General features: G+C 43.7%; 1 protein-coding gene across 1 annotated transcript; it reads left to right on the top strand.

Moving 5' to 3' along the window:
- Positions 1-4,594: 4,594 nt before the first annotated feature.
- Positions 4,595-10,589, top strand: LOC147023200 (uncharacterized). The gene is made up of 3 exons (XM_085890323.1): positions 4,595-4,715; positions 7,547-7,697; positions 9,646-10,589. The coding sequence occupies exons 1-3, from the start codon at positions 4,595-4,597 to the stop codon at positions 10,175-10,177; spliced, it is 804 nt and encodes a 267-aa protein (XP_085746449.1). The 3' UTR covers positions 10,178-10,589.
- The last annotated feature ends 3,941 nt before the right edge of the window (positions 10,590-14,530 follow it).

Raw genomic sequence — 14,530 nt, 5'->3', positions numbered from 1 at the left:
ATCACACTTATTTCCCATGAGGAGTACTTGTCATGTGCCAAGGATCATTTTTATCTTTCCAAAACGAACTTTTTGCAAGATATGTGATTCAGCTTGTATGTTTTTTTTGTACTTTTTTTTTATTTTTGTTTGTCTGAAATCACGTATAAAAAATTCTGCAGAGCACAGTTAACATTGGAAATTTTTGTAACTTCGCACATCAGAGGCCTATAGAGGTCCCTTTCAGCACATAAAATTTTGAAGGTCAAGGTCAAAGGTCAAGGTCATTTTGTCGCAAATCAGGGGAGTTGCCGAAATCCTTATTTTTTGAGTAATTTTGATCGGATTGTCTTCAAACTTCATGGGAATATAGTTCATGTTCTGACGCTCAGCTGATTAATTTTTGGTGGAGATTGGCCTTGACCTTCATGGTTAGCGCCGAAGGTCAAACATATTTGACCCCAAGTTCAAATTTTCAAGTTTTAGGAACCATATCTTGAAGTACCTCAAATTGAACACCTCGATGAGTGCTTTCTAGATATGTCAAGCTTGAGACATTATGACGTCATTTGGTGACGTGATGAGGCAAACGCATATTTTTCATGGTTACTCTGAAGAACGATTCTCATCGGAATCTCTCGTAGGCAGATATTCCTCAAGGAGTCACTCCTGGTGGATAGCAGCTCTGTTCACCTCAGTGTGACCTTAAAGAAGTCACACGTGGTCACCTTTTGGCAAGATACGCGTCACCCTGCGGGTGACATTGGTTTATTTTTTTATTTGTTGCGGTTTCAGACATAAAGAGGTCCAAAGTTTTTCAGTTTTTTCCAGCATGCCTGCGACACCATGTGATCTATGACATCACAATTATGATTAAAACAATCTGCATGAGTAGTAGCACTGATGGTGAAAATTGTCTCAATCTGACAAGCGGTTGCGAAGAAAAACTACGAAAGCTCTGTGCGGACAAACAAAGAAACAAGAAGAAGACGTCGTGCAGAGCACGACACTTGCAAAATCCATACAACAGATTTGACCTCAAAAATAATTGGTGGTTGAAGTCAATGACCAAATATGCAACTCCTCTTCAAATCACAAGTAAATTGGATGAAAATTTACAATTTTAGAAATTCGGCCTTTGTTGACTTTTTGGCCGATTTGGACTTCCAAAGTAATTGGTGGTTGAATTCTGTGACCTGAAATATAAATCCTCCACAAATTTCAAGTCAATCGCATGCAAGTTGAGGATTTTAGAAATGCCATGTTACTTTTTGACCTTTGGCCTATTTTGACCTTTTGGGTGCATGTTGACCTCAAAAATAATTGGAGGATGAATTCAGTGATCGGAAATATAAATCCTCTTTAAATTTCAAGTCAATCGCATGAAAATTGAGGATTTTAGAAATCTCACCGAAGTTGTTGACCTTTGGCCAATGTTGGCCTTTTGACCTTTTGACTGAAAAACAATAGGCTTCTTCTTCATGACAAACTCTACCATGTGGTGAAGTTTTGTGAAGATCAGTTTAAAATTGTGATTTGTAGGCAATAAACAGACAGAATAACAACGATCTACAATAGTTTTGAAGGTATGTTGAAGAAATTCAACTGTTTAAAAACAAATAACAAAATGACAGACTCTGATTTCTCTTCCAACTGCACATCTTGTTTACCTCATCAAATGCGAAGTCATGACGACCGTCAACTTGTTGGTGTCCATGACAACGTTTGTTCTTTGCTCCAAACGTGTTCTGTTTGTCGTGCTGAACACTCCTGTTGTGCGCGGTCTTGTTGATGGTGATATCCAAAGATGAAGAAGCTCGTGCAATGTGCGAATCATTTGTGGTTCATTGTGAACCTCATTTGTATTTGTGTGGCAACAACAACTGCAATACAAGGTGAGGAGGTTTGGGCTTCACTTTCACTAAAAACGATTCGTCTCTGGAGCTTTTGTGATTACTTCGTACTGTTGAAAACGATTTTGGAGTTACATGAAGATTTTCAGAGACAATCTATAAGGTTTTTCGGAGTTGAATGTTGAACAATTACGGGGTTTGAAAAAGAAACTTGAATGTTGATTTGTTTCGCCGAGACATCTTCAGGATTTATCTCACTTGGATGTAACATTACATTTCACTGTTCAAGTCCATGATTACCTGTTTAACTTTTTGTTTGTTGTTTTTTTTCTTCTCTCAGACCAGGTTACAGAAATACCCAGATTCATGTTGGAAGAACCTGCACAACTGGTGATCGAAAACCTGACTTCGGCCATAGTTAACGACATTACTCTCCCAAACGATGAAAACACCCTTCACTTGGAAAAGGCAACAAACACTCAAGGAGAACCTCGAACCAAAACAACACACATCGTCTCAACTCTCAAACATCTCCTGGATAACATGGAAATGGGATTGAAACGTTTTCACTTCCTTCAAAATGTTCGAGAGAAGGAGTTGGAGAAACACCCTCCAGAGAATCCAGGGAACTCTAATAATGAACAGGACTTCCATCTTCAAAAAGGTAATTTGTGCAAATACTGATGAAAGGGATTTTGTGGTTGTGCAGGTTGTTGTTCACATCCATTTCCTGCTTTCAATGTCAAAAACATTTCGACATTCAAAAACTTCATCGTTTGTACCTCATTCATCGTTTCTGAACAAAACTGTGAGATCGATGGACATGTTTTGTTTTGATTTGTGTAACCATGGTGATACTGTGTAACCATGGTAATAGACGATGGAAGGCTTCCAACGGGCGATTGACCAAGAGGTTTGTACGTGATACTTGTGGAACTGTCAAGGAAGAAAGGGGGAGCAGGGAAGGTAGAGGATGATTTTCGGAGAGTGGTTGGGGGGGGAGGGGGTTGGAGAATATACAAGGTGTCCCATGAATAGGTAATCATTTTCATTGATTAAATACAACAAGCAGACACAATTTTCCAGGTCCGACTTCGATGAAACAGTTGGAGCAATGTTTGAAGGATTATTGAATACTCAACCTGTCCATCTTCTCTTTCAAATCATGCTCATCAGCTCCACTACCAAAGGTGAACGGAGGTCGTTTACATGTTTGTCTGTCTGTCTGTGAGCAGGATATCTCAAAAAGTTATGGACATATTCGGAAGAAATTTGAGGGAACAGTTTGGTATCTGACAAGGACAAATTGAGGAGATTTTGGTGAAGATCCAGCTCCTGATACTCGAATTTTTAAAGTGATTCTTCACCATTGAGAGATGGGACCAAAAACGATACACAGCACGATATCTCAAAATGTTGTGAACAGATTCGGACGAAACTTGGTGGACGAGTTGGGAAAGTGACAAGGACAAGTAAATTAGATTTTGGTGTGGGACGGGGGGACGAATGGTCTGGTTGCAGATCCGGCATATCAGTGGGATGGATAAAAAAACGTAAACCGTACGGCCTGGCGGAGGTACTGTGCTCCACCGAGTGCCGTTCTCGTTGTTCACCACTCCTTCCCAATTCCATATACAGGCGATGTATGATGTCATCGCCGGGGACAAGGAAGGGAGTACTCAGTTTTTACTCCGTTTGTTTGTTTGCTTATTTGTCCAGTCAATATGTCAGCCATCCTTTGAGCTGGGAAGCTGAAATTTGGGGACAAAAGCCTCAGTTGGTCGATAATTAGTCAAGGTAGTGAAATCCAAACAGAATTTAAACAATGCAGGAAAGTCATGAAGAAACAACAAGAAAAACTGTTTCCTCAATAATTGTTTAATTTTGACGAATTACCTTGAATTTCCAGCAATTTACAATAAATTTGAAGGAGTTTTGGGAAATTCAAACGTTTAAAAACAAATAAATAAATAACAGACTCTGATTCATCTTTCAACCAACTGCACATCTTGTTTACCTTGCCATATGCGTCGTCATGACTCCCGTCAACATGCTGGTGTCCATGGCAACGTTTGTCCTTTGCTCCAAACGTGTTCTGTTTGTCGTGCTGAACACTCCCGTTGTGCGCGTGTCTTGTTGATGGTGATATCCAAAGATGAAGAAGCTCGTGCAATGTGCGAATCATTTGTGGTTCATTGTGAACCTCATTTGTATTTGTGTGGCAACAACAACTGCAATGCAAGGTGAGGAGGTTTGGGCTTCACTTTCACGAAAAACGATTAATCTCTGGAGCCTTTGTGATTACTTCGGACTGTTGAAAACGATGTTGGAGTTACATGAAGATTTTCAGAGACAATCTCTGAGGTATTCCTGAATCGCAGTCCTAAACCAAAAATTGTTTGAAAATGTTTAATAATTATCGGGTTTGAAAAAGAAACTTGAATGTTGATTTGTTTCGCCGAGACATCTTCATGGATTTATCTCTCTTGGATGTAACATTACATTTCACTGTTCAAGTCCACGATTACCTGTTTGACTTTTTTTTCTTTTTTCCTCTCTCAGACCAGGTTACAGAAATACCCAAATTCATGTTGGAAGAACCTGTACAACTGGCGATCGAAAACCTGACTTCAGCCATAGTTAACGAGGTTACTCTCCCAAACGATGAAAACACCCTTCACTTGGAAAAGGCAACAAACACTCAAGGAGAACCTCGAACCAAAACAACACACATCGTCTCAACTCTCAAACATCTGCATAACATGGAAATGGGATTGAAACGTTTCCACTTCCTTCAAAACGCTCGAGAGAAGGAGTTGGAGAAACACCCTCCAGAGAATCCAGGGAACTCTCACAATGAACAGGACTTCCATCTTCTAAAAGGTAATTTGTGCAAATACCGATGAAAGGGATTTTGTGGTTGTGCAGGTTGTTGTTCACATCCATTTCCAGCTTTCAATGTCAAAAACATTTCGACATTCAAAAACTTCATCGTTTGTACCTCATTAATCGTTTCTGAACAAAACTGTGGGATCGATGGACATGTTTTGTTTTGATTTGTGTAACTATGGTGATACTGTGTAACCATGGTAATGGACGATGGAAGGCTTCCAACAGGCGATTGACCAAGAAGTTTGTACGTGATACTTGTGAAACTGTCAAGGAAGAGAGGGGGAGCAGGGAAGGTGGAGGATGATTTAGGGATAGTTGGGGGGGGGAGGAGGGGGGCTTGGGTTGGAGGATATACAAGGTGTCCCATAAATAGGTGCTCTTTTTCATTGATTAACCTTGTACGTGCCTGAACGTGCGTGGCCGTACGTGCAAAAAAAAAAAAAAGCAAACCTTCAAACCACGTGCCAGAAACAACAATCACACAGGCCGTTCCTTCGCTCTCACATGCTTGTACGTGTGTGGCCATTGGTGCATGCCCGTATGTGCAAACCAAAAAAAAAAAACTTTCAAACCTCGTGCCAGAAACAACCACACAGGCCGTTCCTTCACTCTCGCGTGGCCGTACATGCAAACCAAAAAAAAAATTTTTTTTCAAATAAACACACAGGCCGTTCCTTCGCTCTCGTAAACGACGACTGCATTGGGGCATTGTGTTTATCTATAAATGCGCATAATAAATCGAGAAATTACTAGAATACACTAAGTCATCACTATCCGGAAGTCTGGACGTTGTAACCCGTAATGGGAAACACGGCTGAGGATCTCTTCCCCAACGGCCACGTCTACGCAGCAACGTGTCCTGTCATTGGTTTGGTAAATAAATGTCCATAACTTGGGAAGCTCTTGTCCGATGAATATCAAACCTTGAAAATGTACATACTCAGGTCCCCAGTAATATAGCTGGCAAGTTTCAATAAGATCTGACCAGTCGTTGTCGAACAAGAGCGGTCGCAGACACGAACGCGCACACACACAGCTGAAATTATAGATAAATAAAACAAGCAGACACAATTTTCCAGGTCCGACTTCCATGCAACAATTGGAGCAATGTTTGAAGGATTATTCAATACTCAACCTGTCCACCTTCTCTTTCAAACCATGCTCGTCCCCTCCACCACCAAAGGTTAACGGAGGTCGTTTTCACGTTTGTCTGTCTGTGAGCAGGATATCTCAAAAAGTTATGGACGAATTTGGAAGAAATTTGGGAGAGCAGTTTGGTATCTGACAAGGACAAATTGAGAAGATTTCGGTGAAGATCCAGCTCCAGATACTCGAATTTTAAAGTGATTCTTCACCATTGAGAGATGGGACCAAAAACGATACATAGCACGATATCTCAAAAAGTTGTGGACAGATTCGGACGAAACTTGGTGGACAAGTTGGGAAAGTGACAAGGACAAGTAAATTAGATTTTGGTTTGGGACGGGGGGACGAATGGGCCGGTTGCAGATCCGGCATATCAGTGGGATGGATAAAAACATAAACCGTACGGCCTGGCGGAGGTACTGTGCTCCACCGAGTGCCGTTCTAGTTGTACACCACTCCTTCCCAATTCCATATACAGGCGATGCATGATGTCATCGCCGGGGGACAAGGAAGGGAGTACTGTACTCTGTTTTTACTCCGTTTGTTTTCTTCGTTGTTTGTTCGCTTATTTGTCCAGGCAATATCTCAGCCATCCTTTGAGCTGGGAAGCTGAAATTTGGGGATAAAAGTGAAGATGTGCTTTGGAAAAAAAGCGATTTTGTATGAATCAATTTTTTATTCATTAATTACTTTGGATTTATTAATTACCAATTTATTTTATTTCTCATCTGGGCATTATCTCAGGCAGCTTTTGAGCGCAGAAGCTGATATTTGGACATGACAGTGACCAAGTTATTTATCTCCAAAGGTTATTTTTGATTTATTGATTCATTAATCATTCATTTTTCGATAAATTACTTAATTTTCAAAAAGTTACAGATTCAGAAGAAACAGTGGTGCTTTGGGTATGCTATTAATTGTGAAATTAATGATTATTATTTCATCATCACACCATTTTAAAGTCTTTTTCCCAGAGCAGGGGTCAGATTTTTGTGGGCTCCAATCATGGTACCCTTTCTTGTAGCAATGTTTTTACGGCCTGATGCTCTTCCTGACGCCAACCCTTGAGTCGCCTTCGACACACAGGGATAATTACCAGTATGCTGGTGCTCATTTCGCCGACCTTGGAAGGACAACAGGCTGAGTCAACCCCGCTGATGTTAATTCAGTGGCCAGCAGGGCTCAAGCTCACAGATCCCAAGCCACCACAATAACCACGAAGCCAACACCAGGCTCCCTATTATTTTATTTATTTATTTTATTTGCGCAATTAATTAATCAATTATTGTACTCCGCTCCTTCCCAATTCCGACTCCATGTGCTGCGTGCTGGAGGATTTGTTATGGGGGGAGTGTACTTTGAATGGAAAGCTACTTTTCTTTTTATTATGTGCGAGCTGTTCATTAACTCCTCGATTTGAACCTCGTCCGAAAAAAACTAAGCAAAACACATACGGTGCTGTGGTCTTTAATTTCAACGACCGATCCCTACCCCACAAACATAATATGCGGAGAAAAATAGAAATGATTTTGAATTCTGAATTTTGAAGGTACAGGTGTGCCACTCTCCGAAGGTTATTTCTGTGACACCGCCACATCAGTCAAAAATGTATTGTAGTTTGTATTTTTAGTTTTTCTCATTGATCACTGCTAATAATGAACATTTTTCTGTTGTAGTGTCTGACAGTGAAGAAAACAACAGAAACACTCCAGCAGCGCGTAAATTCTCCTGGATTGCTGTCGAGGTGATAATAGCTTTAAGCGCTATTATTTTCTTCTTCATATTGCTCTTCATTTACCTCTTCGCGAAGTTCAGATCTCTCAAGGAGTAAGTATGACAAACTTCATTTGGTTGCACTTAGTGACTACTTCACTTAAAATCCTCATTCATTCACTCAGCATGTTCACAGTTGTAAGATGACTTCAGACCGATCAATATGCATTCCTTTCTCTGAGCAGGTGAGCACACAAACTACTTTTAGAATTACATCTGTTAGTGCTGCATGTTAGGATGGGGACAACAACCACCCGTAACCGCAAGGAGATCACTGTACAGTTGAAGTTCAGACGAACCTCGCCAGTTAATCAAGACCACAGACGACTGAGATTTAAAGGGGAATCAAGCCAAACGCTTATCAATTTGTTCCTGTATTCCAAACAGGATAACAAGGAATACCAGGAATAGCAGATGCAGGAGTAGGCCATTCACGGCCAACCAACACCAGAGTAAATAAATCCGTCAGAATGACTTCATGGGGGAATTGGGGGAAGAGTTGGGATGAGAAAATGTGGCAGGCTCTTGGATATCAAAAGGGTGTGAAAAAGGAGTGGGAGGGAAATATTTGTTTGGGATGGAGGGGGGGAGGAGATGCAAAGGCTGTTTTAACGTTAAAAAAAATACACAACACTGGCCACAAACAATTCTTTGACGAGCCCTCTCAGACATCACGCTCATCATAGATTGACACAAGCACCAATCCCCACTAATGCTGCCTACCAGTCCTGCCAATAACCCTGCACACATATATCTACAATGTTTCTAAGTTCCTATCCAATTCTAATTTCAACCTACCAACTATTTCTCCTGCCACTCCCTACCTTTCCAGGGGTACTGTTCTATGAATTTACTACAATGACCCATATGGTACAACGATGCGGATTATAGAACGTCACATAAACAAGAACGGCACATTAAACAGAACGGCAAATGGTCAGGTCAGGTCAGGTATGGGAGAATGCGCCGGAGCAGCGCGTTGCTGCATCCACTTTCCACCAGTACTCCAGGCGCCTCGGTGTAGCAATCGCCCAGGCAGATGCCTGGCCCCTCCCCATCTTCGTGAGATGCTGCAGCCAGGAGCAACCTGGTCGGCCCATTGGCGTCCTCCACTCCTCTTCTCTCCTTCCTATTACACTGATATACCTTATTGCCTTCAAACCCTGTCCAATTAAAAGGCTACATCCCGTTGCTTCGGATCAAACACCCCGTTTGTTGTCACAGATTTGGACACCTCAATTTATTGACTCACGAACTTGCATGCTCTCAGCGAATTATCAGCCAGCCCACCACAAAGGCTCTGCCCTTCCTGCAAGAGTCTTCCACGAAGATAAAATAGCCGCTCCCAGTGTATATGCCTTTCCAATCTCAGCACGTCTTACCTGGACCTCACTGGTTCCAAAAAATTGGAGGAACTCAAAATACAACTCATCTGAATTATTCACGAATTATGGACGGTGCTGACACTCCATCAACACAGCAACTGACAACTTAACCCCAACCTCAAACTCTGAATGTATTCAATGGAGTTGAAAATCTTCGTGTTTTCTCACGGTGGTTGAGGCCTTGAAATTATCACTGACCACGCCACCATCATCGTTCCCACCCCCCTAACAAATGGGATACAGGCATCTTCCCTGGACCTTCATTTCCCTTTAAGGTAATCTCAGAGGCCGGCCTTAACTTATTCATCTTCCAATGATCTCATCCAATAAATCAGAGGAAACTATTGAAGATGAACAAGGCCGAACCAGTCTCACCTTATCGAATGTTAACATTAATACCCAAAATTTTCTCATATTTGCAAAGTCAATTATGCGCCTTCTTCAGGTCTTCCTCGGTGTTTTCCAAGTGGGAGGACATTTACAGATGTCATGAATACCTGGCCATCTTTGAACAGTTGTGCACAACACAAGACAGTAAATTGTTCCATTGCTTGATCCATAATGTTGTACATGTAGAATGAATGTTGATGATATCTAAATCTGTTGGTGCTTTGCAGGGCCAGCAAAGGCAGGAAGCACAATGCAAGAAAACCAAGCAAGATCATTAATAGACAACCGAGCCAGTCAATCAAATACCAGAAAATGGAGACTTCAGAAAACCCTCAGCACAGAAATGAAGTACCACCTGAACCACAAGCATGCTCTGTTCTTGAAGCAGATGCTCATGGACTCACAGATAAACTTTTGAATGAGAGTCCACAGAAAACGAACGCAGTACCAACACCACCATCACCCACTTGCTGTATTCAGGTGCTCGGTGTATACGAGCTCTCAGATGAGCATTCAAGCATGAGCCCTCAGGTAAACACGGATGGATCGACGCAGAACACCACAAGCGTTGAATCGTCTTGTGTTTTCACCATTCCACAATCTTCCTCGGATGTTTCAACCGAATCAAGCAAGGCCGAGGCACAGTTTGAATCCGACAGGAACCGCCACGTTGTGATAGATTTCGTAAATGCCTTTGATGAGGACGATTCTTATTCTGACGACGACGATGAAACTTCTACATCATGTTTTGTCAAGTGAAGACTGAGGAATCAAACAGGAAAGTTACAACAACAAAAAGAAATGGTTTACCATATTATACCTTCCACAACTCTTCCAGTGTACTCAATGTATCGCTGTTTGTAATAAAAATTACACTTGAAATTCCACAGATCTTGATCAAATTCTATCACAACGATGGTGAGATAACAGGCTTTAAACAGTTGTGATGATGATGGTGAAAATAATGATGACAGTCCATTCAATGTTTCCCATTTTAATGTGCAAACAGGAAACCATGACAATAAATGATAACACCAAATATTTCGCCTGTATTATTATTATTTAAAATTACGACACAAATGTTTCACTGTGTGATAAAATTAATTGCTGTATGCACAACCCACATTTTAAAAGAAAGGGATGAAGTTGAATGACAAGCCAGCAGAAACCTGTGGGAAAAATACCACGGGATAAAAAACACAGGAAAACAAGGAAACTTAAAAAAAAATTAGATATTTCTGAACAGCAAAGAAAAAAAAAATTCGGGAGCGATCGAGGCAGCGTTCTGTTGCTGAGACATCGAGGTGCCAAGATTCAATTTTTGGGCTGATTGAAAAAAAATTATCATTTTCCTGGAGGTTTGAATTAATTTGAAGCAACTTTTGCTCACTTTCTTTTTTTCTCTCTTCGAGGAGCATTTCTGTGTGTCAGGGTAGGACGCACAGATATCATCTATCTATAATTCCAGCAGTGTGTGTGTGTGTGTGTGTGTGTGTGTGTGTGTGTGTGTGTGTGTGTGTGTGTGTGTGTGTGTCTGTGTCTGTGTCTGTGTGTGTGTCTGTGTGTGTGTTTGTGTGTGTGTGTGTGACTGCTGTTTCTCGACAACCACTGGTCCGATCTAATTGAAACTTGCCAGGTATATTGCTGGGGACCTGAGTATGTGCCTTTTCAAGGTTTGATATTAATCGGACAAGTGCTTCCCAAGTTATGGCCATTTATTGACCAAACCAATGACAGGACACTTTGCTGCGTTGGCGTGGCCGATGGGGAAAGGGCGCCTTAGTTACCGTGGCGAAGGAGTGGCAATGGTCAATGGCAGTGAATGTCATGGCGAGAAAAGACAGGGAGGTAAACTTGGTTTTAATTTGGATTTTAATTAACTCTGTGTGTATAAGTATCACAGCAGTTGTTACTTCAACGCAAGCAATAATTCGTGGAATGCATGTGAACATTCCGTACGGGCACGCACTACTTCTGGACAGTGATGACTTACCATATTCTAATAATTTCTCGATTTCTTATGCGCATTTAGAGATAAACACAATACCCCAATCCAGTCGTCGTTTGCGAGAGCGAAGGAACGGCCTGTGTGTTTGTTGTTTCTGGAACGCGGTTTGAAAGTTTTTTTTTTTTCCACATACGGCCAGGCACGTACGTACTCATATATATGTATATATATGTGTGTGTGTGTGTGTGTGTGTGTGTGTGTGTGTGTGTGTGTGTGTGTGTGTGTGTGTGTGTGTGTGTGTGTGTGTGTGTGTGTGTGTGTGTGTGTTGGGATTTGTTCCTGTTTTAAAGCTTTTTATTTCTTCCCAACTCAATCCACTCACTTGCAGTTAATTAAAATATATTTCTGAATATTTTTGTATAGAGATAAGAAGTGTGGTCAACCTTGAATGATTCAAGGGAACATTGTATAGCAGGATCTTGCTCATGTTTGATATATTGGTATTGCCAGGACATAAACCAGCTTTTAATCCAGCTGGTCCGAGAATGAAAGGAAGGGCTTTTATATAATGGAATTTGTTGAAGATAAAATCGTAAACACGGGAATGACTCAGCTTATAGAGCAGAGCATTCTCCGAGGACCTGAATTGCTAATTGGTGCACCTGGTGTCTGCTTTCCACATACGTCCATGTTTGATAGATAATAAAGAGTTTTCTCTCAAGTACATCGACGTCTTCATGCGTCGACAATTGGCGCATCGAGGAGGGGCGAGACAAGGAGGAGGAGAGGTGGGGATGGACCCTTGGTGACCAAAGAGAAAAGCCGCGGTGACCAATTTGCATAGGTAAGCCTTTGTGCTGGGGAGTTTAAATTATATACTCTCTTTCTCACCCCAGGTTTTGTCCATTCCTGCTTCTGCCCCTTGAGCTCACCCTAGAACCGCTAAAGATAAGTGTGGAGAGAATTGTTTATTATCTATCAAGGGGTAGCTATCTTAAGGTCTGGAAAGCCGGGTTTGAGGGCCGAGGGGAATATGGCTAAGTCGGCCGAGTTGGATCTAAGAAAACTCCAGGAAGGTAAACGAGAGTAGAAGAAAGAAGCTCGTCGGGATTCCTCTGCCCGACGTTTGCGAGAGCGAAGGAACGGCCTGTGATTCCTCTGCCCGTAACCGAATTTTGGAATGTCCAAATGAACCACAGACGATCCGTGACTTGATTGCCCAATGGGTGGAAACACACCGATGTACACACCTGTTATGTACTGAAATGGGAGATGCTTAGCAGGCAGACACGATGCGGAGGAACAGTCGAGCCGGGCTGTGTTGCACAAGTGCGAGTGCGGGCGTACTGTGCCCGCGGCTCCCCTTTATTCCGTATTCGCACACTCATGAGCCGGCCGACTCCAGCATTACTACGACGCCTCAGGCGGCGCGCACACCTCATCTCCCTTGCCGATACACTGACCCCCACGACCACTCCTCCCATCATCACGCCCATCATGCATCATCACCATGCCCTTCCCCGTAGGCCCGCAGACTCCACCACACTCCTCCCCCCTAAAACTATGATTATTAAATGATTACCATTATAAGAAGCATACAGAACACGAAGGACTCCGTGTAATAATCATGGAAATAAAATGAAAATAGCGAAGTAGAACAGCACACCACATCATATAATGTGTCGATGCGAGCGAGTGGAGCAGCAAAGGCCAGGTTCCAAAGACGGAGGTGCACAAAGCCCCCCCCCCCACTCTGACCGCGTTACCGATATGAAGCAGCAAATGAGAAGCACAGCAGCACTACGCAGCAAAAACGCCCCCAGGCGGCCCATGCTGACATGGCCCTCGCCGAGGTCGTGACGACCTTTCGAGCCAACCTCCCCCGGCACCATCAAACGCCTCCGGCCCACTCCCCCCAGGCAGACCCGACGTAGATAAACATTCCGAGGCCGGAAGCCTGCTGTCTGGAAGCCGTGGCGCCAGCCTTGATCGACCTTGGCCGGGGGCACTGAACAGCGCCGCTGGCTGCATGCATTTAATGCTCCAAAACAACTCACGCACCACAATCAGTTGAGACGCCAACGCCCGTCCCAACGGCCTTGAGCGAACACAGAGAGCTGCGCTCGCAACCAGAGGTGGGGGTAACGCCGACCAGGGCACCAGTCTTGGTTCCGAGTCGACCTCCGAGACCCACACGGCAGCTAGATGGGAGCAACTCCATTTAAACCACACTGCAATCATAGGCTCGTTATAAATCACTACGAACATTATTCGAAGTATTGCAAAGTCATTTTTCCATACAGCGCGCTTTTCTGATAAAATCCCACCACATGACAAAACAACTACCTGCGGCCCGGGACAATGGAAGGCCAACCCAACCTTTTTATTCGCCACCACCGCTCCTGAAGCCCCCACATCACATTGATCATAATACAACTCCCATTGACTGATCTCCGCCACATCCACTTTTACACGAGAACTGCTGGCATTTATTTCAACAACGTTAAAATGCATCACTAGAGCAAGGAAAAACACATATGCCATGAACAACAACCCACAACCCACATCACGAGTCCGCTTCTTGGTTGTCGACTCGATGTTGTGACTCGCGACTCCCTTTAACGCCACGGGCTCACCGTCACCTGTCGAAGCTGCCTGCACAACACCGACGCGCATTTCCTCACGAACCCTGCCGAAGCGCGGGAATTCATCGCGAGCGAAGCGCGGGAACTCATCGCGAGCGAAGCGCGGGAACTCATCGCGAGAGCTGATACGGCTCTCGCCGCTCCCGAACTGCACATCACCGCCGCAGGCAGCAACGAACGGTCGCTCCCGCTGCATCGACGCAGCCCCCGCCGCCAGAGCCTCGCCCTCGGTACTTGACGAAGGCCTCGAAGAGAGCACTGGCACATCTGGAGGTACGAACCGGAGATCCAGTCCGAGGTGCGCTAGCCAGTCCCGACCCAAAAGGGCGGGCCCCTCCCCTCGTACAACGAACACCGAGAGCCGGGCGCGTCGATCTCGGTAGCGCACTGAGACGTCGGCCCTCGCAAGCGGTGCAATCGCTTCACCGGTGTACGTGTATAACGACAAGGCCGTCTTGACCAGGCGAATACCGCGAAGACCACGAGCCGCCCGCTCATCCATGACCGACACTGCCGCCC

The sequence above is a fragment of the Eptatretus burgeri genome, chromosome 7 (assembly GCF_056783735.1).
Source record: "Eptatretus burgeri isolate ZD-2024b chromosome 7, Ebu_testis_v1, whole genome shotgun sequence".
Classification (NCBI taxonomy): Eukaryota; Metazoa; Chordata; class Myxini; order Myxiniformes; family Myxinidae; genus Eptatretus; species Eptatretus burgeri.
This window is presented reverse-complemented; position numbering and strand designations above follow the sequence as displayed.

What these genes read in the sequence shown, in the direction of transcription:
- LOC147023200 (XM_085890323.1), top strand. Translation starts at nt 4,595, where the DNA reads ATGGAAATGGGATTGAAACGTTTCCACTTCCTTCAAAACGCTCGAGAG. An exon ending in GGACTTCCATCTTCTAAAAG is followed by an intron (nt 4,716 to 7,546) that starts GTAATTTGTGCA and finishes TTTCTGTTGTAG; the next exon opens with TGTCTGACAGTGAAGAAAAC. An exon ending in AAGTTCAGATCTCTCAAGGA is followed by an intron (nt 7,698 to 9,645) that starts GTAAGTATGACA and finishes GGTGCTTTGCAG; the next exon opens with GGCCAGCAAAGGCAGGAAGC.